At 41.9% G+C, this 24,540-nt stretch overlaps 1 protein-coding gene across 2 annotated transcripts in view; it reads right to left on the bottom strand.

Annotated features, from left to right (window-relative positions):
* LOC121541403 (solute carrier family 12 member 2-like) overlaps positions 1 to 24,540 on the bottom strand; it is a 107,578-nt gene that overhangs the window by 49,174 nt on the left and 33,864 nt on the right. For both annotated transcript variants that reach the window (XM_041850389.2, XM_041850390.2), the window contains exon 2: positions 3,006 to 3,125. In XM_041850389.2, the coding sequence (XP_041706323.2) occupies positions 3,006 to 3,125 (120 nt within the window). The remainder of the gene's footprint in view (positions 1 to 3,005; positions 3,126 to 24,540) is intronic.

Here is a 24,540-nt window from a genome sequence, read left to right as displayed (position 1 = left end):
GACAGGGCTGTAGTGGAACAGGTTGAGAGCTTCAAGTTCCTTGGTGTCCACATCACCAACAAACTATCGTGGTCCAAACACACCAAGACAGTCGTGAAGAGGGCACAACAAAGCCTATTCCCCCCCAGTAGACTGAAAAGATTTGGCATGGGTCCTCAGATACTCAAAAAGTTATACAGCTGCACCATCGAGAGCATCCTGACTGGTTGCATCACAGCCTGATATGGCAACTGCTCGGCCTCCGACCGCAAGGCACTACAGAGGGTAGTGCGTACGGCCAAGCTTCCTGCCATCCTGGACCTCTATACCAGGCGGTGTCAGAGGAAGGTCCTGAAAATTGTCAGACTCCAGCCACCCTAGTCATAGACTGTTCTCTCTGCTACCGCATGGCAAGCGGTACTGGAGTGCCAAGTCTAGGTCCAAAAGACTTCTCAACAGCTTCTACCCCCAACCCATAAGACTCCTGAACAGCTAATCATGGCTACCCGGACTATTTGCACTGCCCCCCCACCCCCACCCCATCTTTTTACGCTGCTACTACTCTGTTAATTATTTATGCATAGTCACTTTAACTCTACCCACATGTACATATTACCTCAACTACCTCAACTAGCCGGTGCCCCCACACATTGACTCTGCACTGGTACCCCCCTACTGTTATTTTATTTTACTTCTGCTCTTTTTTTCTCAACACTTTGTTGTTTTAATTTACTTTTTAATTTAAAAAATAAATGCATTGTTGGTTAAGGGCTGTAAGTAAGCATTTCACTGTAATGTCTACACCTGTTGTATTCAGCGCATGTGGCCAATAAAATTTGATTTGATTTGGATCAAACATAGTCCGGCTACAATGGGCTGCCACAACATTGAAAAATATTACCTAGGTGACATCATCTGCTGAACCCCATTTCTGCTTCAGAACTGCCTGAAATAATTTAAGCTGAAACAATAAAATGTTTTTTTTTTTTTGGTGTGGAAGTCTGAGTCACCCCATTTTACATCTAGCTAAGGAATATTGTGCTTCAATGAGCAGTACTTCTGAAATTTTACTATGGGCACGAAAGCTAGCATATTTGTTGGCAACAGTGGAGCCAGTCACTGAAATCTTCTTTGACTGAAACAATGCTGCTAACCAACCAGCTACCTACTTAGTGCTGCACACACAATGCTAAATCTTCCAACAAATGCTAGCTATCAAGCTACTGCAGCTAGTAGTGATAATGCTTACATTATGATGTTTCATGAAGCAGCTGTTCTTCTACCACAAGTCATTGCAGTAGCTTCCCGAGTCAGCTGCTGTGCTCAGCTGACCCAACAATACTATCGCGGAGAAACATGCTGATCTACAGACCAATTTCTGATAACAGTCAGTTACTCTTAATTGTGGGGCTGCATGTCTACAACTTCAGGGTAATTTAAACAGGCTAAGCAAGCTTTTTATGTCAGTGAAGGAAGAGCTAGCTGACTAGCTAGCTAGCTATGTCAGTAAGCTAGCTAGCTACAACAGTTGGCTACACAGCGGATCAAGTCACTGCACTGGCGACCAACGTCCTTGCACAGAATTTGTGCAGGAGATAGCCATCTGGTTTGTTTTTATTTTCTCACAATTACAAACTATTACCTGTCACAACGTTTGTAATAATTTAGCTAGCACGTTATTCTGCCTATTTAATGGAGAGTCATACGAGAGCGCAGTGATATACATTTCTTTTTAGGAACTAATGTTTTCATTTTTTAATGCTGGATGCTCAATATTTAAATTTGAATACGAGTTCTGCGTCCTACAAGACAAATTGGTTGCAGGATGAGCATCGCCATCTGATGAGACAATGCAGCACAAATTGATGGGTACACTTCCTGCTTTGCTTCTATGGGTACACTCGCAATGGCCGCCAGTCCACCCATTATGCCATCATTGACTTGAATGGGGAAACCCGTTCTATTCTTTTTATTTCTATGGCAGCACATGCTATTCTAACGGCTATTACAGTGACTGCGGTCATTTGGCTGGCCAATAACAGTCATCCAAAATTCCATGACCGTCACAGCCCTGCTGCTATTAAAACAGTCAGATGGGTGAGAGAGCACAGATGATGAGGAAGGAGAGGAAGGAAGGCTTTTACATGTCAAAATACAAGCTGGGTAACAAGAAACAGATTTTCTGAGAAAGAACTAAGTGTGCTGCACATCATCTGTCAGAACTTCAAACAAAGTGGAAATGGCTTTAAATAAACTGTTTCTACTAGTTGTCATGAATGTAGTTAAAAATACTTAACATTTTGGATACTTTATGTAATGTGTGACAAATTCATACAACCCTGCCAGATTCTTACACTAGACTCTCAGAAACATTCTATGGCCTGTACAGACCTCGAAGGATTAATCACCAAAGCAATTCTTGCTAGTAGCACAGAATCTTGAGTAGAGTGTGATCGACTCACACACATACATCTCAATTATTGAGGTTCCTCTTTGACTGCTATAGGATCTGATAAAATACGCTTAGACAGCCAAGGGAATCTTAAGTCGAATGATATGTGCATATTGATATCTGAAATCCAAATAATTCGTAGTTACCACCTGGGAACTTAATACTGAAGAGGCCTTGCTTGATTGTGGGGTCCTGAATGAATTTCTCTGTACTTTGAATGAGAGGGCAGAAAAATATACTATGGTCAAAATCCTGACTTGAAATGCACGTACAGTCAGGATTTACATCTATGCCATTGAACATTGTGTTCAAGAATAACTTGAGGACACTGCATTCCCTACAATGTCAGAACTAAAAAGAGAAGTGCTTATGATGCAGTAGCAATGGTAGAGGCAGGGGTCACAGAGAAAAGGCAGAAAGTGTAGACATTTAAAGGGAGGGGGAGATGGAGATCGAAATAGAGGGATGTTGATGGGGAAACGTCACATTGTGTCACATTACAAAAGGTAACCAGGAGGACAAAGCTCTCAGGAGATCCAAAAGGTCCAACAGAGTCTGTCGGTTGACCACTCACCAGCACCCCTTTGATCCATCCGAACTTGACCGCTCCCTTAGGCTCGGCCGCCTCCTTGGCTGCGGCCTCCTCGGCCGGTGTCAGCTCATCCCCGTTGGCGAAGCCATCCTCAAATGGTTCCTGTAAACAAAACGAGACAGACCGCTATGGTCAGCATACACAATGGAGAAAGACATCTGAATAACAATATCTCTGAATTAAACTGTTGTTCACCCATGTTTATTCATTTCTATAAACAATCTACCAGATTTGTATCTTTATCTGACAGAACATGTATTCTCTCACACACAGACACTGATTAATCTGTCCTCGTATCAGCTGGAGAAGGTCAAACACAGGAAGCATCCCTCCTGTGCAGAGACAATACCGTGACGTGGGTAGCTGTCCCACCGGGTGGGTCTCTCAGGGCCCACAACCCAACCTGTTCCAGCTATGTGTCCCAGGACGCTCATAGCCTGCACCCCACCCCCGACCACTCACGAACTCGGATAAATCCTGCGCATCGAGCTACTGTTTCGGGCCAGTTTTTTCAAAAGTTTTATTCATAAGTGTTTGTGTCAACACCTGCTACCAACTAGCCAGCTAGCTAGCAAGGTTGCAATGGAGCCCACTTCCCCTGGAATAGCTAACAAACGTTTCCAGAGCTGTAGAAGCGCTTGTCCAGGACAATATTGACAATCCGGAGTTCCAATGAGGCAATTGTTTGCTTGCGGAGGATTAAAGGAATGAGCTGGCAATCCTTAGCTAGCAAATTTCAATTATGCGCGCACTTATGGGGATAACACAAATTGGAACTCTCTCGTTCTCAACTCCTGTGGCTGGTCGCCGCTCGGGCCTGATGGATGTATCCCCGCCTTGTCATCTGTCCCTATCCAAAAAGCCTGTGCTACCTGGAACTTGCCTGCCAAGGAAGCCATCTCCATCTGCTTCTCCTCCTCCATCTTGTAGTGGAGTAGACAGAGAACATCAAGAGGATTGCTCCAATCAGCTGCTAAGCGGACTGGAGTGTCCCTGACTCCAGGGAGGCACTGGGGCACTGGCTGCTGCGGGAGATCTGGACCTATCGCCGGGAGTAGCGGGCGTATGCTATCCTGCTTCTCGTGGGCCCGTGAAAGGGTCAACGAATTGTGTGAGGGGTAGGAATGGGCGGATTTCTCCATCCCCTTCTCCGGCCATTGTATTGGGCAGTTCAATGGTGAGAAATGTCTCACCCCCTGGAGCAAAAACATTGTGCTATCCAGGAGCACGAGTACCGGACATCAATAACCTGATCCCAAACATTTTAAAACATGCATCAGGAAATTGAGTCGATCATAGTTCATGTGGGATTCAATGACATTATGAAGGGCAGCTCAGAACAGCTGAATATAGATTTTAAAGAACTGATTGGGTCTCTGCTTGACACCAACAAACACCCCATAATACCCTCCCATAATACCCATCGTGGCATCGAACGTTCCAGCAGAGGCTGCATTACCATTATAAGGCTGCATTGAGACAATGTATTATCAATGACTCAAGCCCAGCTCAGTTAATCCCTACCATTGTGTCGCTAAATTGTCATAATGCTTCAGCAAATGTACATTATCCCAGGGGCATTGGAAGACTTAATTAATTTATTTCCCTCTAAATGCCCTGAATGCCTCTGCTGATCCTACAGCTATTGAATGAAGTAATTATGTGCCTATGAACCAGAGTTATACTGTTAGCACTGAGGCGGTGTGACCTAGTAGGAAGTCCACTGTGCAGCTCACCCTGCACTAACAGAAATAACATGAGCATGTCTACTTCTGCTAAGCTTCTCAGTAAAGCAATGAAAACAATCAAGCATCCCAGAAAAGTGCTACAAATAGCCCACGTTAACATATGTAGCTTAAGAAACAAGGTTCATGAAATCAATAATTTGCTAGTAACAGATGCCATTCATATTCTGACAATCTCTGAAACTCACTTAGATAATACCTTTGATGATACAGTGGTAGCAATACATGATTATAACATCTACAGAAAAGACAGAAATGCCAAAAGGTGGAGGTGTTTCCCTTTATATTCAGAACCACATTCCTGTAAAGCTTAGGGAGGATCTTATGTTAAATACTGTTGAAGTAATATGGCTACAGGTTCATCTGCCTCACCTAAAGCCAATTCTGGTGGGAATCTGCTATAGACCACCAAGTGCTAACAGTCAATAGCAGGATAACATGTGTGAAATGCTTGATAATGTATGTGATATCAAAAGAGAGGTATATTTTCTGGGTGATTTAAAATATTGGACTGGCATTCATCAAGCTGTCCACTCAAGAAAAAGCTTCAAACTGTAACTAGTGCCTGCAACCTGGTTCTGGTTATCAGTCAACCTACCAGTGTAGTTAAAAACAGCACAGGAATTAAATAATCTGCTGCAAAAATGTGCTTTAAAGCAGTATCCAAATCCATCGGATGTATTGATCACAATATAGTAGCCATATCTAGGAAAACCAAAGTGCCAAATGCTGGGCCTAATAAGAGGTCATACAATAAGTTTTGTAGTGATTCCTATGTTGAATATTTGTTGGTCTGTGGTGTGTAATGAGGAGCAACCAGACGCTGCACTTGACACATTTATGAAATTGCTTATTCCAGTTACTAATAAGAATGCACCCATTAAGAAAATGACTGTAAAAACTGTTAAATCCCCGTGGATTGATGAGGAATTGAAAAATGTTATTGTTGAGAGGGATGAGGCAAAAGGAATGGCAAATAAGTCTGGCTGTACAACCGATTGGCAAATGTACTGCAAATTGAGAAATCATGTGATTAAACTGAATAAAAATAAGAAACTACTATACTATGAAACAAAAATAAATTACAAAGAATGACAGAAAAAAGCTTTGGAGCACCTTAAAATGACATTTTGGGCAAAAAGGCAAACTCAGCTCCATCATTCATTGAATCAGATGGCTCATTCATCACAAAACCAACTGATATTGCCAATTACTTTAATTATATTTTCATTGGCAAGATTACCAAACTTAGGCATGACATGCCAGCAACAAACGCTGACACTACAAATCCAAGTATAACTGATCAAATTATGAAAGACAAGCAATGTAATTTTGAATTCATTAAAGTGAATGTGGAAGAAATTTTAAAAATATTGTTGTCTATCAACAATGACAAGCCACCGGGGTCTGAAAATGTGGATGGAAAATGACTGAGGATAATAGCGGATGATATTGCTACTCCTATTTGCCATATCTCCAATCTAAGACTACTAGAAAGTAGGGGTGTAACGATTCGTTTTAACAACGATTCGATTTGTATCACGATTCGTGGTTGTCGATACGATTCAAGGACGATATTGGTTCATTTAGAACGATACGATCCGAAACGATTCAGTGACTTGAAATCGATTCAGTAACCTTTTAGCCAAAAATTCAACCAGTGTGACTGAAATAAATACCTGGATACTGGACAGTGCAGGTGAAGTTTCCTAGATTCCTGTTTCTTGTAAGGACCGCAATGGTGGCTTGATAATTTCTCGCTCGTCGGCTTCTCCTCTGTCGTCCGCCATGCTATGTTTTGTTGTCTTTGCGCCTTTGCGCTGCTGCTGGCGCGGGCGATGACGTCACGGATAGGCAGACTGAATCGAGTAATGTTTAAAGCCTTTATCATTAAAAGTGCTAAGAAAAAACATCCATATAAAGTCTGACGTGCTTAAATCCAATGGGTTATTTCCTAGTATCGATACAATCGATTTATTACATTTTAAAACAATGTTAGATTGATATATGTTGTCCAAAAGGCCAACTCGCCGAGCACAGATCGATGTAGTTGGATCATAGGAATATAAATCGATACATCGATGTAGTAGATGGATCGTTACACCCCTACTACCTGTAGATTCATGCAGGGTGGTAACGTTATGAGTTGGGATTATGGTCAGTTGTTTAGCTAGCTAGCTTGCTACAGTGCCTTGCAAAAGTGTTCATCCCCCTTGGCGTTTTTCCTATTTTGTTGCATTACAACCTGTAATTTAAATGGATTTTTATTTGGATTTCATGTAATGGACATACACAAAATAGTCCAAATTGGTGAAGTGAAATGAAAAAAATAAAAAGAAATAACAGAAAAGTAGTGCGTGCAAATGAATTCACCCCCTTTGCTATGAAGCCCCTAAATAAGATCTGGTGCAACCAATTACCTTCAGAAGTCACATAATTAGTTAGATTGCACACAGGTGGACTTTAAGTGTCACATGATCTGTCACATGATCTCATTGTATAAATACACACCTGTTCTGAAAGGCCCCAGAGTCAGCGACATCACTAAGCAAGGGGTACCATGAAGACCAAGGAGCTCTCCAAACAGGTCAGGGACAAAGTTGTGGAGAAGTACAGATGGGTTATAAAAAAAATATCAGAAACTTTGAACATCCCACGGAGCACCATTAAATCCATTATTAAAAAATTTAAAGAATATGGCACCACAACAAACCTGCCAAGAGAGGGCCGCCCACCAAAACTCACGGACCAGGCAAGTAGGGCATTAATCAGAGAAGCAACAAAGAGACCAAAGATAACCCTGAAGGAGCTGCAAAGCTCTTCAGCGGAGATTGGAGTATCTGTCCATACGACCACTTTAAGCCGTACACTCCAGAGCTGGGCTTTACGGAAGAGTGGCCAGAAAAAAAGCCATTGCTTAAAGAAAAAAATAAGCAAACACGTTTGGTGTTCGCCAAAAGGCATGTGGGAGACTCCCCAAACATATGGAAGAAGGTGCTCTGGTCAGATGAGATTAAAATTGACCTTTTTGGCCATCAAGGAAAATGCTGTGTCTGGCGCAAACCCAACACCTCATCACCCTGAGAACACCATCCCTACAGTGAAGCATGGTGGTGGCAGCGTCATGCTGTGGGGATGTTTTTTATTGCCAAGGACTGGGAAACTGGTTAGAATTGAAGGATGGCGGTAAATACAGGGAAATTCTTGAGGGAAACCTGTTTCAGTCTTCCAGAGATTTGAGACTGGGACTGAGGTTCACCTTCCAGCAGGACAATGACCCTAAGCATACTGCTAAAGCAACACTCGAGTGGTTTAAGAAGAATGGGAAAAAATCCAAGTGGCTAGATGTGCCAAGCTTATAGAGACCTACCCCAAGAGACTTGCAGATGTAATTGCTGCAAAAGGTGGCTTTACACAGTGTTGACTTTGGGGGGTGAATAGTTATGCACGCTCAAGTTCTTTTTTTTGGTCTTATTTCTTGTTTGTTTCACGATAAAAAATATTTTGTGTCTTCAAAGTGGTAGGCATGTTGTGTAAATCAAATGATACAACACCCCAAAAATCCATTTTAATTCTAGGTTGTAAGGCAACAAAATAGGAAAAATGCCAAGGGGTAGAATACTTTCGCAAGCCTCTGTACATGTCTAAACAAAATACTCCACTATGCAAGTAACCATTTCACTGTACCATTTACACCTTTTTGTAACATGTGCATGTAACAAATAAACTTGGATTTTATTTGACATTGTTTGTGTTTACCAGATACGGTAATGTGAAGAACAACATGACCTGCACCAAAGTCAATTTAGGATATAACGTTAGGCCAATGAGACAGTGTCCAAGTTCTAACATTTTCAGGTTGTTGCGAGTTTATTTTCCTGTAATAATGAATACAAATTAGCTAAAGTTAAGACGTCAGCTATATGATAATGGACATTATTTGAACTGGCAATCCAGCTAACTTAACGTTAGCTAGCTAGCTAACAAGCTAGAAACAAATCAAAACAAAGTTTAGAAAGTTGCTTTTAGTTTGCTGGTTTGCTAGATTGACATATACTAAATTCATTTTTAAACGGATGGGTTTATTGGTATTAAAATACACCAGTTATGCTATTTTGGACCACCAAGCTGCTGATGTCATGCAGCCTGTCGTTTTAGTTTTTATACTTTTTCATAACAACAACGACAACTTTGATGTCGGACAACAATAGAATGTTCTTGATGTCACTGCGACAACTGTATACAGACATGTCGATAGACATAGTATAAACCAGCCTTTAGTCTGGTAAGTTTTCCAGCTCTAGTCATTAGCATGCAAAAAGTGATTAGAGGAAAAGGCCATGTGCTTTAGATGTGTGAATTCTTTACCAGCTTTGTAAAATCCCTATAGAATGTAGTGACTTTTTAGACTCACTGGAAGGCTGAGTAATGCAATGCTGCTGTAGTGAAGTCAGAAGAATCAAGTGTCCCAGACTAGGATGACCTAGCCAACACTCAAGATCAGATTTTATTCTGAACAATAGGTTGTTGACATGAGCCTCTCCGAAACCGAGACACCCTGAGGGCTGCTGACTAACAAAGAGACCGAGGGAGCTGAGAGTTAGATGGGATGAGAGTGAGATGGGATGCATGACTCACTTCCTAAGGCTCTGGGCCTTGCCCCTCACAAGGAGCTCATTTATTGTTTGTGCCATGACCTAATGGTGGAACGCTATGGATATTGTTTGTTGGTTTCCTGATCTCTTCCTCCTGTGTTGAAACCAAGCTTTTTAGTTTGTCTGCTTTTTTTGAGGATGTCTTCCGTGTGAGCTGGTGACTGCCAAATTCCAATTTCACTACTATCACCATAGCTGAGGCGAGCTCCTTTGTTTTAGAGGTTGGTTACTTACAGCACTCTGACTAGACATACCTATTGAGGCAATAGTAGAGACTCTTATAGCTCAATAAGTGTGCTGTTCATCCCACCCTCCCTATGCTTGTCCACACCTAGTCCCCACATGCCCCCTCTCACCTGGCCCCTGGCAGCGCCTCCCTGGTCCCCCACAGAGGGGCGTTGACAACACCCGAGCCAACCAACAATACCGTCCCTTTTTTAATTTCCTAGAATCTCCCATCTCCTCCTTCAATAGCCCAGTGTACTTGCCACCACCAGACCCCATCGAGGCTGCCGAGTCATTGTTAGGGGATGCAAGCAGGGAGCCCCTGTTGACAGATGGCCTTGGCGACGCAAATGCTGAGTCTCCCCTCCTATCCAGACAACCCAACCCTGTCATATGCTGGGGTACATGCCAGTGCTCTTGTATAATTTATACACCTATTTATATACCCATTGTAATGGAACCATGCCTCCAATAGACCTCAGTTTACCTACCAGACATGCTAGAGTAGATGGTGCCGTTCCCCCCATAGTTTTAATCCCTCCCTGCAGCTGTTTAATCTCTGTATACCCAAAACACAAAGGGAGGATTACGTTTTGTGTGATAGTGTCAGAGCTTCCCGAGAGAATCCGCTTTCCCATCAGATAATACAAAAACACTCAGTAGGCTCTTCTGTTTTAAGTGGATGAGTGCAGCTCAGTGCTACTTCAGTCAGCACAGTGGTTGCCAAGACGAATGAGAGGTGACGGGATGGGGGTTGTCCTTGAGTGAGGAGCTCAGAATGCTGAGGAAGAAGGCAAGAGACCCCAAGGAAAAGTGTGGTGTGAGGATGAGGAGATGCTCCCCTCTTCACCTTTTCTCTAGAGACATGTACAGAGTGCAAACTGCTGCAAGTGACGCATGGAGTGAGTATAGACCACATCTAGCTTAATCTAATTTTATGACTCTCATCCATTGCTTAATACATTATCCATTACTTTGTTGAAAAAATTATCGATCTTACAAGTAGAACATTTGCAAAGTCATTCTGCATTGTTCGGTAGTAGCTATAGCAGCATAACTTCACAAACAGTCACTATGTACATTGATGATTAAAGGGCAGAATGTAAGTTTAAGGCAAATTAAATGAATGATCGTGGGATGGTAGCGCTTTGTTCTGCAACTCGATAATGCTGGCCAACGAACGTGCCCATCCGATAGCTAGCATGATGAGTCAATGTCGCAAAGTGCCCGGAGTGGGGCGAAAATCACTGTCCTGATCACTGAATATGGAGGGCAAATGCCCCTGCTGTATCAGCCAGCCTGTATCTGCTCTGCATCACGGTCACCCTGCGGACCGGGGCGATCAATAAACCCAATGTCATACATACATGCATTCAATAAAAACTATTTAAATGTAATCTCTCATCACCCTCTAATGTGCCTTAGGGCACAGTACAATGACCAGCTTAAAGTCTGTGGTATCGCTGGCCTCGGAATGCCAATCCTAGGACCGTGGAAGAGAACAAGCCCTGCATTATCACGTCGGTTAGATCTTATCTCCTGTTCCTATGTTTATTTAAAGTCCTCCCGAAACAGAGACTATGGAACCGTGGCTGACCGTGACTCCGCTGTCTGGCCCTCTCTCTGGGCCTGAGTGGTGTATCGAACCCTGGCATGAGTGGTGTATCGAACCCTGGCAGAACGTCAATGCCCTGTTGAGCGCGCAGCCAGGCGGACATTTGCATGCAGTCGATGGTCACTTATTTTTCCACACCGCCAGTGGCGAGTGGGCTTATCACTTTACATTAGGGCTAGGAATTGCCAGGGACCTCACAATACGATATTATTACTTTGGTACCGATACAATGCAGTGGCTTGCGAAAGTATTCTCTCCCCTTGGCATTTTTCTTATTTTGTTGCCTTACAACCTGGAATTAAAATAGTTTTTTTGGTAGTTTGTATCATTTGATTTACACAACATGCCTACCACTTTGAAGATGAAAAATATATTTTTTCTGTGAAACAAACAAGAAATAAGACAAAAAAACAGAACTTGAGTGTGCATAACTATTCACCCACCCCAAAGTCAATACTTTGTAGAGCCACCTTTTGCAGCAATTACATCTGCAAGTCTCTTGTGGTATGTCTCTATAAGCTTGGCACATCTAGCCACTGGGATTTTTGCCCATTCTTCAAGGCAAAACTGCTCCAGCTCCTTCAAGTTGGATGGGTTCCGCTGGTGTACAGCAAACTTTAAGTCATACCACATATTCTCAATTGGATTGAGGTCTGGGCTTTGAATAGGCCATTGTAAGCCATATAAATGTTTCCCCTTAAACCACTCGAGTGTTGCTTTAGCAGTATGCTTAGGGTCATTGTCCTGCTGGAAGGTAAACCTCTGTCCCAGTCTCAAATCTCTGGAAGACTGAAACAGGTTTCCCTCAAGAATTTCCCTATATTTAGCCCCATCCATCATTCCTTCAATTCTGACCAGTTTCCCAGTCCCTGCCGATGGAAAAACATCCCCACAGCATGATGCTGCCACCACCATGCTTCACTGTGGGGATTGTGTTCTCTGGGTGATGAGAGGTGTTGGGTTTGCGTCAGACATTTTCCTTGATGGCCAAAAAGCTCAATTTTAGTCTCATCTGACCAGAGCACCTTCTTCCATATGTTTGGGGAGTCTCCCAAATGCCTTTTGGCGAACACCAAACGTGGTGCCGCTTGCTTGGTGGTGCCCCTTGCTTAGTGGTGTTGCAGACTCTGGGGTCTTTCCGAACAGGTGTGTGTGTGTGTGTATATACTGAGATCATGTGACAGATCATGTGACACTTAGATTGCACACAGGTAGACTTTATTTAACTAATTATGTGACATCTGAAGGTAATTGGTTGCACCAGATGTTATTTAGGGGCTTCTTAGCATACTTTTCTGTTATAATAATTTTTTTTTAAATTGAAACAAGTAATTTTTTTCATTTCACTTCACCAATTTCGACTATTTTGTGTATGTCCATTACATGAAATCCAAATAAAAATCCATTTAAATTACAGGTTGTAATGCAACAAAATAGGAAAAACGCCAATGGGGATGAATACTTTTGCAAGGCACTGTATGTATTGCGATTCTCACGATTCGATACTGTGACGTTATTGCAATTCGACATTCCAAACATAGCGCTCACCATATGTCTGCTGCAGAGAGACGAGAGAACATGAGAAAAGAGTTTTGATCAGTCAGGGAAATAAAACTGCTGAAAACAAATTGTCTCCCTATTTTAAAAAGAAGATTGAGAACAAACTATTAAGAAGAAATACTGTGGAGTTTTGGTGCAGGTACAGCCAACTAGTGCAAAAATACTATTGCGATATTGTCAAAATTATGATATCATCAAAAATAATATCCCGATATGTAACTATCAAAAAAAAATCCCCCCATCACTACTATACATATGTAAATGTCGTTTGGGGTCGGCCTTTTGTTCAGTGCCCGTAACGCAGGAAGTCGAGGCTGGTTTAAGATCCTGTCTTCGAGCTTCCTCTTTTTCTGGGCCTCTTTTTGTCTTGCGTTAATAGGTGGGGGGCCCAGGGACGGGATGTTGTAAAAGTCTTTGAATGTGTGGCTGGGATGGGGCTTCCTCTCCTGTGCTGTCCCTGGTATTTGTATGTATTATGGATCCCCATTAGCTGCTGCCAAGGCAGCAGCTACTCTTCCTGAGGTCCAGCAACATTAAGGCAGTTATATACACCATTTCAAATGTTACATGACATTACATTTCATAACACTTTACCCAATACATTTAGTGTGTTCCCTCAGGCCACTACTCCACTGTCACATATTTACAATACAACATCCATGTGTACGTGTGTGTAGAGTGAGTGTCTTATGTGCCTGTGTGTGTCTCTTCACAGTCCCCACTAAGGTGGATTTCTATCTGTTTTTCAAATCTGATTCTACTGCTTGCATCAGTTACCTAATGTGGAATAGAGTTCCATGTAGCCATGGCTCTATGTAGTACTGTGCGCCTCCCATAGTCTGTTCTTCATTTGGGGATTGTGAACAGACCTTTTGGTGGCATGTCTTGTGTGGTATGCATGGGTGTATGAGCTGTGTGCTAGTAGTTTAAACAGACAGCTTGGTGCATGTCAACACTTCTTACAAAAACAAGTAGTGATGAATGCAATCTCTCTTCCACTTTGAGCCATGAGAGATTTACAAGCATATTATTCATGTTAGCTCTGTGTACATTTAAGGGCCAGCTGTGCTGCCCTGTTCTGAGCCAATTGTAATTTTCTGAGGTCCCTCTTTGTGGCACCTGACCACACGACTGAACAGTAGTCCCGGTGTGACAAAACTAGAGCCTGTAGGACCTGCCTTGTTGATAGTGTTATTAAAAGCAGAGCAGCACTTTAATATGGACAGACTTCTTCCCATGTTAGCTGCTGTTGTATCAACATGTTTTGACCATGACAGTTTACAATCCAGGGTTACTCCAAGCAGTTTAGTCACCTCAACTTGCTCAATTTCCACATTTATTTATTACAATATTTAGTTGTTTAGTGAATGATTTGTCCCAAATTCAATGCTTTTAGTTTTTGAAATATTTAGGACTAACTTATTACTTGACACCCATTCCGAAACTAACTGCAACTCTTTATTAAGTGTTGCAGTGATTTTGCTCGCTGTAGTAGCTGACGTGTATAGTGTTGAGTCATCCGCATTAGGGGTGTAACGATCCATCTACTACATCGATGTATCGATTTATATTCCTATGATCCAACTACATCGATCTGTGCTTGGCGAGTTGGCCTTTTGGACAACATATATCAATCTAACATCGTTTCAAAATGTAATAAATCGATTGTATCGATACTAGGAAATAACCCATTGGATTTAAGCACGTCAGACTTTATATGGATGTTTTTTCTTAGCACTTTTAATGATAAAGGCTTTAAACATTACTCGATTCAGTCTGCCTATCCGTGACGTCATCGCCCCGCGCCAGCAGCAGCGCAAAGGCGCAAAGACAACAAAACATAGCATGGCGGACGACAGAGAAGCCGACGAGCGAGAAATTATCAAGCCACCATTGCGGTCCTTACAAGAAACAGGAATCTAGGAAACTTCACCTGCACTGTCCAGTATCCAGGTATTTATTTCAGTCACACTGGTTGAATTTTTGGCTAAAAGGTTACTGAATCGATTTCAAGTCACTGAATCGTTTCGGATCGTATCGTTCTAAATGAACCAATATCGTCCTTGAATCTTATCGACAACCACGAATCATGATACAAATCGAATCGTTGTTAAAACGAATCGTTACACCCCTAACAGGTAGCTAAAGCTAACCAACTAGATTCAAATGTTAGCTCGTCAGATGTGGCAGGGCTTGAAAACTATTACAGACTACAAAAGGGAAGCACAGGTGCGAGCTGCCCAGTGACACAAGCCTTCAAGATGAGCTAAATCACTTCTATGCTCGCTTTGAGGCAAGCAACACTGAAAAATGCATGAGAGCATCAGCTGTTCCGGATGACTATGTGATCACGCTCTCCGTAGCCGATGTGACTAAGACTTTTAAGGAGGTCAACATTCACAAGGCCGCAGGGCCAGACGGATTACCAGGACGTGTACTCCGAGCATGCACTGACCAACTGGCAAGTTTCTTCACTGACATTTTCAACATGTCTGTAATACCAACATGTTTCATGCAGACCAACATAATCCCTGTGCCCAAGAACACTAAAATAACCTGCCTAAATGACTACTGACCTGTACCACTCATGTCTGTATTCATGAAGTGCTTTGAAAGGCTGGTCATGGCTCACATTAACACCATTATCCCAGAATCCCTAGACACACTCCAATTTGCATACCGCCCCAACAGATCCACAGATGATGCAATCTCTATTGCACTCCACACTGCCCTTTCCCACCTGGACAAGAGGAACACCTACGTGAGAATGCTATTCATTGACTACAGCTCAGCGTTCAACACTATAGTGCCCTCAAAGCTCATCACTAAGCTAAGGACCCTGGGACTAAACACCTCCCTCTGCAACTGGATCCTGGACTTCCTGACGGGCCGCCCCCAGGTGGTAAGGGTAGGTAACAACACATCTGCCACGCTGATCCTCAACACGGGGGCCCCTCAGGGGTGCATGCTCAGTCCCCTCCTGTACTCCCTGTTCACCCATGACTGCATGGCCAGGCACGACTCCAACGCCGTCATTAAGTAGGCCTGATCACCGACAACGACGAGACAGCCTATAGGGAGGAGGTCAGAGACCTGGCTGTGTGGTGCCAGGATAACAACCTCTCCCTCAACATGATCAAGACAAAGGAGATGATTGTGGACTACAGAAAAAACTAAACAAAAAGAGGACTGAGCACGCCCCCATTCTCATCGACGGGGCTGTATTGGAACTGGTTGAGAGCTTCAAGTTCCTTGGTGTCCACATCACCAACAAAATATCATGGTCCAAACACACCAAGACAGTTGTGAAGAGGGCACGACAAAACCTATTCCCCCTCAGGTGACTGAAAAGATTTGGCATGGGTCCTCAGATCCTCAAAAAGTTCTACAGCTGCACCATCGAGAGCATCCTGACTGGTTGCATCACCACCTGATATGGCAACTGCTCTGCCGCCGACCGCAAGAGGGTAGTGCGTATGGCCCAGTACATCACTGGGGCCAAGCTTCCTGCCATCCGGGACCTCTATACCAGGCTGTGTCTTGAAGAAGGCCCTAGAAATTGTCAATGACTCCATCCACCCTAGTCATAGACTGTTCTCTCTGCTACCGCACGGAAAGTGGTACCGGAGCGCCAAGTCTAGGTCCAAAAGACTTCAACAGCTTCTACCTCCAAGCCATAAGACTCCTGAACAGCTAATCATGGCTACCCGGACTATTTGTATTACACCCCCACCCCCTCTTTTGCGCTGCTGCTACTCTGTTTATTATTATATTTACATTTTAGTCATTTAGCAGATGCTCTTATCCATGCATAGTCACTTTAACTCTACCCACATGTACATATTACCTAAATTACCTCGACTAACCGGTGCCCCCGCACATTGACTCTGTACCGGTACCCCCTGTAAATAGCCTCCTTACTATTATTTTATTTTACTGCTGCTCTTTAATTATTTGCTATTTTTATTTTTTGCTTAACACTTTTATTTTCTTAAAACTGCATTGTTGGTTAAGGGCTTGTAAGTAAGCATTTCACTAAGGTCAACTCCTGCTGTATTAGGCGAATGTGGCAAATCACATTTGATTTTTGATTTGATTTGACAGAGCTTGAAGAATTTTGAAAAATAATTTAAAAAATGTTGCACAATCCAGGTGTGGAAAGCTCTTTGAGAGAGCTGTAATTGTTGCCGAAGGTGATTCTAACATGTATTGACTCAGGGGGTTGAATACCTACAGTGCCTTGCAAAAGTATTCATCCCACTTGGAGTTTTTCCTATTTTGTTGCATTACAACCTGTAATTTAAATTGGTGAAGTGAAAAAAATAAAACTTTCAAAATATTCTAAAAATTAAATAACGGAAAAGTGGTGGGTGCATTTGTATTCACCCCCTTTGCTATGAACCCTCTAAATAAGATCTGGTGAAACCAATTACCTTCAGAAGTCAAATAATTAGTTAAAGTCCACTTGTGTGCAAACTACGTGCCACATGATCTCAGTATATATAAACCTGTTCTGAAAGGCCCCAGAGTCTGCAACACCACTAAGCAAGTGGCACCACCAATCAAGCGGCACCATGAAGACCATGGAGCTCTCCAAACAGGTCAGGGACAAAGTTGTGGAGAAGTACAGATCAGGGTTGGGTTATAAAAAAATATCAGAAACATTGAACATCCCACGGAGCACCATTAAATGCATTATTCAAAAATTCGAAAGAATATGGCACCACAACAAACCTGCCAAGAGAATGCTGCCCACCAAAACTCACGGACCAGCCAAGGAGGGCATTAATCAGAGGCAACAAAGAGACCAAAGACAACCCTGAAGGAGCTGCAAAGCTCAACAGCGGAGACTGGAGTATCTGTCCATTGGACCACTTTAAGCCGTACACTCCACAGAGCTGGGCTTTACGGAAGAGTGGCCAGAAAAAAGCCATTGCTTAAAGAAAAAAATAAGCAAACACATTTGGTGTAGGCCAAAAAACATGTGGGAGACTCCACAAACATATGGAAGAAGGTACTCTGGTCAGATGAGACTAAAATTGAGCTTTTTGGCCATCAAGGAAAACGCTATGTCTGGCGCAAACCCAACACCTCTCATCACCCCGAGAACACCATCATGCTGTGGGGATGTTTTTCCATCGGCAGCGACTGGGAAACTGGTCAGAATTGAAGGAATGATGGATGGCGCTAAATACAGGGAAGTTCTTGAGGGAAACCTGTTTCAGTCTTCCAGAGATTTGAGACTGGGACGGAGGTTCACCTTCCAGCAGGACAATGACCCTAAGCATACTGCTAAAGCAACACTTGAGTTGTTTAAAGGGGAAACAACGGGAGGGTTATGGGGAAACATTTAAATGTCTTGGAATGGCCTAGTTAAAGCCCAGACCTCAATCCAATTGAGAATCTGTGGTATGACTTAAAGATTGCTGTACACCAGCGGAACCCATCCATCTTGAAGGAGCTGGAGCAGTTTTGCCTTGAAGAATTGGCAAAAATCCCAGTGGCTAGATGTGCCAAGCTTATAGAGACATACCCCAAGATACTTGCAGCTGTAATTGCTGCAAAAGGTGGCTCTACAAAGTATTGACTTTGGGGTGGGTGAATAGTTATGCACGCTCAAGTTCTGTTTTTGTGTATTATTTCGTGTTTGTTTCACACAAAAAAAGTGGTAGGCATGTTGTATAAATCAAATGATACAAACCCCCCAAAAATCAATTTTAATCCCAGGTTGTAAGGCAACAAAATAGGAAATAATGCCAAGGGGGGTGAATACTTTCGCAAGCCACTGTATTTAATCAAGATATATTAATGTTTTATTTTTCATATTATATACAGTGAGGGAAAAAAGTATTTGATCCTCTGCAGATTTTGTACGTTTGCCCACTGACAAAGAAATGATCAGTCTATAATTTTAATGGTAGGTTTATTTGAACAGTGAGAGACAGAATAACAACAAAAAAATCCAGAAAAACGCATGTCAAAAATGTTATAAATTGATTTGCATTTTAATGAGGGAAATACGTATTGAACCCCTCTCAATCAGAAAGATTTCTGGCTCCCAGGTGTCTTTTATACAGGTAACGGCTGAGATTAGGAGCACACTCTTAAAGGGAGTGCTCCTAATCTCAGCTTGTTACCTGTATAAAAGACACCTGTCCACAGAACCAATCAATCAATCAGATTCCAAACTCTCCACCATGGCCAAGACCAAAGAGCTCTCCAAGGATGTCAGGGACAAGATTGTAGACCTACACAAGGCTGGAATGGGCTACAAGACCATCGCCAAGCAGCTTGGTGAGAAGGTGACAACAGTTGGTGTGATTATTTGCAAATGGAAGAAACACAAAATAACTGTCAATCTCCCTCGGCCTGGGACTCCATGCAAGATCTCACCTCGTGGAGTTGCAATGATCATGAGAACGGTGAGGAATCAGCCCAGAACTACACGGGAGGATCTTGTCAATGATCTCAAGGCAGCTGGGACCATAGTCACCAAGAAAACAATTGGTAACACACTACGCCGTGAAGGACTGAAATCCTGCAGCGCCCGCAAGGTCACCCTGCTCAAGAAAGCACATATACAGGCCCGTCTGAAGTTTGCCAATTAACATCTGAATGATTCAGAGGAGAACTGGGTGAAAGTGTTGTGGTCAGATGAGACCAAAATCGAGCTCTTTGGCATCAACTCAACTCGCCATGTTTGGAGGAGGAGGAATGCTGCCTATGACCCCAAGAACACCATCCCCACCATCAAACATGGAGGTGGAAACATTATGCTTTGGGGGTGTTTTTCTGCTAAGGGGACAGGACAACTTCACCGCATCAAAGGGACGATGAACGGAGCGATTTACTGTCAAATCTTGGGTGAGAACCTCCTTCTCTCAGCCAGGGCATTGAAAATGGGTCGTGGATGGGTATTCCAGCATGACAATGACCCAAAACACACGGCCAAAGCAACAAAGGAGTGGCTCAAGAAGAAGCACATTAAGGTCCTGGAGTAGCCTAGCCAGTCTCCAGACCTTAATCCCATAGAAAATCTGTGGAGGGAGCTGAAGGTTCGAGTTGCCAAACGTCAGGTTCGAAACCTTAATGACTAGCAGAAGATCTGCAAAGAGGAGTGGGACAAAATCCCTCCTGAGACGTGTGCAAACCTGGTGGCCAACTACAAGAAACATCTGACCTCTGATTGCCAACAAGGGTTTTACCACCAAGTACTAAGTAATGTTTTGCAGAGGGGTCAAATACTTATTTCCCTCATTAAAATGCAAATCAATTAATACAATTTTTGACATGCGTTTTTCTGTATTTTTTTTGTTGATATTCTGTCTCTCACTGTTCAAATAAACCTACCATTAAAATTATAGACTGATCATGTCTTTGTCAGTGGGCAAACGTACAAAATCAGCAGGGGATCAAATACTTTTTTCCCCTCACTGTATATATTTTTACAATTGTTCGAGTATTTTGTGTAGATCATTGACAAAAAATGTCAATTCAATCCATTTTAATCCACTGGGCGAAAAGGATCCCCTGATATGGACATCTTTACATGACACACTTTGATAGGGGGTAAAAGCTACCTGGTAACCTAGCTAGCTAACAAATAACGAAATTGCCTTCCCTTCAGGGATTTATTTTGACCCCCTATCAAGCCTCAAGGTGACAACTAACGTTTCAAAACATTTAGGCGTATTTTGTATTATTGGTTAATATAAGATAGCTGACTAACTAGCAACTTGGCTAGCTAGCTTGTTCCAGTTAATTTTCTCGTCATGAATGAAACCAGTAGTGTAGCTACCTGGTGGTATGGTTATGTGAAATTACAACATTTTCTTGAAATATCGACACAATTTTGATTCATGATTTATGCATTGACAGTTCGGAGTGCATCACAGACAACTCTTTTTTTTTTTTACTAGGCAAGTCAGTTAAGAACAAATTCTCCACTACCATAACGTTAGGTCTGGACTGCGAGGGACCGCCGCTGACGACACAATCTGCACCCATCGCATCCATAACAAACAGGGCAGGCAGGGGTATTGAGGGTGTGCAACTTTTATTTTCTGTTAAATAAAATAAAAATTTAGCAAATATTAGCCTACGTTTGCATCTTTACGGAAAATTTGTTGTGATTGGAGCTCTGGATTTGCTATGCTGCATTTTAAAAACAGAAACAGATGTGCTTTGGAAATAGCAACTTCGATTAATGATGTTTGCCTTTCCGTGTCTTGTATAGCCTACTACTGAATATGGCGCAAATGTATGCTCAGATGTGTCATCTTCATGTGAGAAGCACAATGACTTTCGGTGCCTGAACAGGTAAAATAATTTGGCTGCTGGACCTTTCATGAGTCGGATTTAGCCCGTTTTCGATCAGACATAAGAGGATGAATATTGCATATCACGTAAGGATATCTATCGAAATGATGCATAAATGATCAGGTAATGACTACAGATATGATACATTTCTGAAAATGTGGATTCGTTCATGCTTAAGTAAAAAGGCTTAGATGTCAGCATGTTGACACATACCCTTTCCGGAGTTAGAATATTCTACAAATATGTAAGCGAGTGCACACGTATCAGGTGCATGTCTTGAACGTATCTCACCCCAGATATCTCCCTGGACTCATACGGTAGCAGGGAGATTTCTGAGGTCCGGATTGGATGCATGTAAAAACTGTCCCATTACTGAGAATATCCTAGCTCTGTATGTGAAATTAAGGACATGCATATCTGGAGCATGTCTACTTCCTTAGATCTAATAAAATGTCAGATATCCGAAAATATATAGATCAAGATATCCCCTGATAATGACCCTTTTCGCCCAGTGATTCCACTTTGTAACACAACAAAAATGTGGAAAAAGTCAAGGGGTGTGAATACTTTCTGAAGGCACTGTATCCCTACTGGTATGCCATCAAGCCCTGGGGTTTTTACAGACTAAAATGATTTAATTGCCTCAAGATGTTATGTTAGCCTTCACACATCTTTCTGTATATTTGTTAATTTTTCATTATAATTATTAGGAAAAAAATCCTTACAGTTAACATCATTCAGTGGAGATGGAGGAGACTTCAAAGAAAATATTAAATATTTTGCTTCCTCTTCCAAAATATAATTTGGTGAATCATCTTTTTGGTAGCATTTCTATGTTGAAGATTCAAGAAAGATGTAGTGCATTTTTCACTATTTTCCATCCAGTTTGCTTTATTTTTGTACAAAATTACACTTGTTTGTTCAATAAGTTCCTCCAGTTCTTTGTTTTTCCTCCAACTTATTCTGTGCCTCTATAGTATTCAGTTTTCATTGACTATCTACCTGTGCTGTTAGTTCCTTTATTTCCTTTGTTAGTCTAATCTCTTTCGACGGAAACTGCTTTTGTTTTAAAGAAGAATATTGAATTGAATGGCCTCTAAAAAGGTATATTTGAAAGTGTCCCATACAATAAGGGGATCAGCTGTACCTATGTTGTGCAGGAAAAATGATGTTCTAAATTCTTTAGTCTTAAAAAGAAATTGTCATTCAGTAGGCTTTTTTTACATTTCCAATACTCCCGTTCATGTGGAAATTCTCTAAGAGAGTTACAGTGCCTTCAGAAAGTATTCATACCCCTTGACTTATTTCACTTTGTGTTACAGCCTGAATTCAAAATGGATGAGAGATAGAATAAAAAAATAACATAATCACCCATCTACAAACAGTAGCCCATAATGACAAAGTGAAAACATATTTAGAAATGTTTGCAAATTTCTTGAAAACGAAATAGATACAATTTACATAAGTATTCACACCCGAGTCAATACTTTGTAGAAGCACCTTTGGCAGCGATTACAGCTGTGAGTCTTTTTGGGTAAGTCTCTAGGAGCTTTGCACACTTGGATTGTACAATATTTGCACATTATTATAAAAACAAATCTTCAAGCTCTCAAGTTTATTGTTGATCATTGCTAGACAGCCATTTTCAAGTCTTGCCATATATTTTCAAGCAGATTTAAGTCAAAACTGTAACTAGGCCACTCAGGAACATTCAATGTCGTCTTGGTAAGCAACTCCAGTGTAGATTTGGCCTTGTATTTTAGGTTATTGTCCTGCTGAAATGTGAATCCGTCTCCCAGTGTCTGTTGGAAAGCAGGCTGAACCAGGTTTCCCTTTAGGATTTTTCCTGTGTTTAGCTCGATTCCGTTTTTTGTATCCTAAAAAACCTCCCTAGTCCTTGCCAATGACAAGCATACCCATAACATGATGCAGCCACCACCATGCTTGAAAATATGAAGACGGGTACTCAATGATGTGTTGTATTTGCCCCAAACATAACGCTTTGTATTCAGGACCTAAAGTTCATTTCTTTGCCATATTTTTTGCAGTTTTACTTTAGTGCCTTATTGCAAACAGGCTGCATGTTTGTACATAATAAAAATATTCAGAGACTTCCTTATTTTCACTCGGTCATTTAGGTTAATATTGTGGAGTAAGTACAATGTTGATCCATCCTCAGTCTTCTCCTATCACAGCCATTAAACTCTGTTTTAAAGTCACTTGAGCGGTTTCCTTCCTCTCCGGCAACTGAGTTAGGAAGGACGGCGGTATCTTTGTAGTGACTGTGTATTGATACACCATCCATACTGTAATTAATAACTTCACCATGCTCAAAGGGATATTCAATGTCTGCTTTTTTATTTTGACCCATCTACCAATAAGTGCCCTTCTTTGCAAGGCATTAAAAAACCTTCTTGGTCTTTGTGGTTGAATGTGTGTTTGAAATTCACTGTTTGACTGAGGGACCTTACAGATGTGTGGGGTACAAGGATGAGGTAGTCATTCCAAAAATCATGTTAAACACTATAATTGCACACAGAGTGAGTCAATGCAACTTATTATGTGACTTGTTAAGCAACTTTTTACTCCTGAACTTATTTAGGTTTGCCATAACAAAGGGGTTGAATACTCAGACTCAAGACATTTCAGCTTTTCATTTTTTTATTAATTTGTAAACATTTCAAAAAACATAATTCCACTTTCACATTATGGGGTATTGTGTGTAGGCCAGTGACACAAAATCTCAATTTAATCAATTTTAAATTCACGCTGGAACACAAAATGTGAATAAGTCAAGGGGTGTGAATACTTTCTGAAGGCATTGTAGGCTACCTCATACCATTACTGGTTTATAGGAGTAGGCTATATTTCTGAAATTCCCCCCTAAACTGCCAACTGAGTGCAGAGCAGTGAGACTGAATAAAATGAGGAAATTATTTCCATTATTCATTTTATCATATGGCTGCAGCTGCATTGGACTATATTTTCATCTCATTATGCACAATGTATAGGATTGATTGGCAGTAATCTACACTTCTCTAATGTATATCACAAGGGGCTACAACCCTAAATGGCGGGTTGAGGACAAACCCATTAACACAGTGATTTACTTTGATGGCTTCGGCCTGACTGTTCCTGAAACAATTATTGTTGATCTGACTTTATGAGTGTTCAGATGAGGGAAAACAAATTGAGATGCACCGTCACGAAGCGAATATGATATTTTCTGGATTAACAAGCCAATTCATTTTTCACAGGTTTTTCACAGGAGGGCAGGCGAGGCTTCTTATTGATTGGATTGGGACAGTCGAGGTATAGAGACGAGTCAGTCATGTCATGACTAAAAGCAACATGAGTCATACTGGGTGAGGAGGTTCGGGGGAAAGTAGGGAGCTGCT

The sequence above is a fragment of the Coregonus clupeaformis genome, chromosome 27 (assembly GCF_020615455.1).
Source record: "Coregonus clupeaformis isolate EN_2021a chromosome 27, ASM2061545v1, whole genome shotgun sequence".
Taxonomy (NCBI): domain Eukaryota; kingdom Metazoa; phylum Chordata; class Actinopteri; order Salmoniformes; family Salmonidae; genus Coregonus; species Coregonus clupeaformis.
The sequence above is the reverse complement of the archived record's forward strand: the minus strand, read 5'-3'. Positions and strand labels throughout refer to the sequence as shown.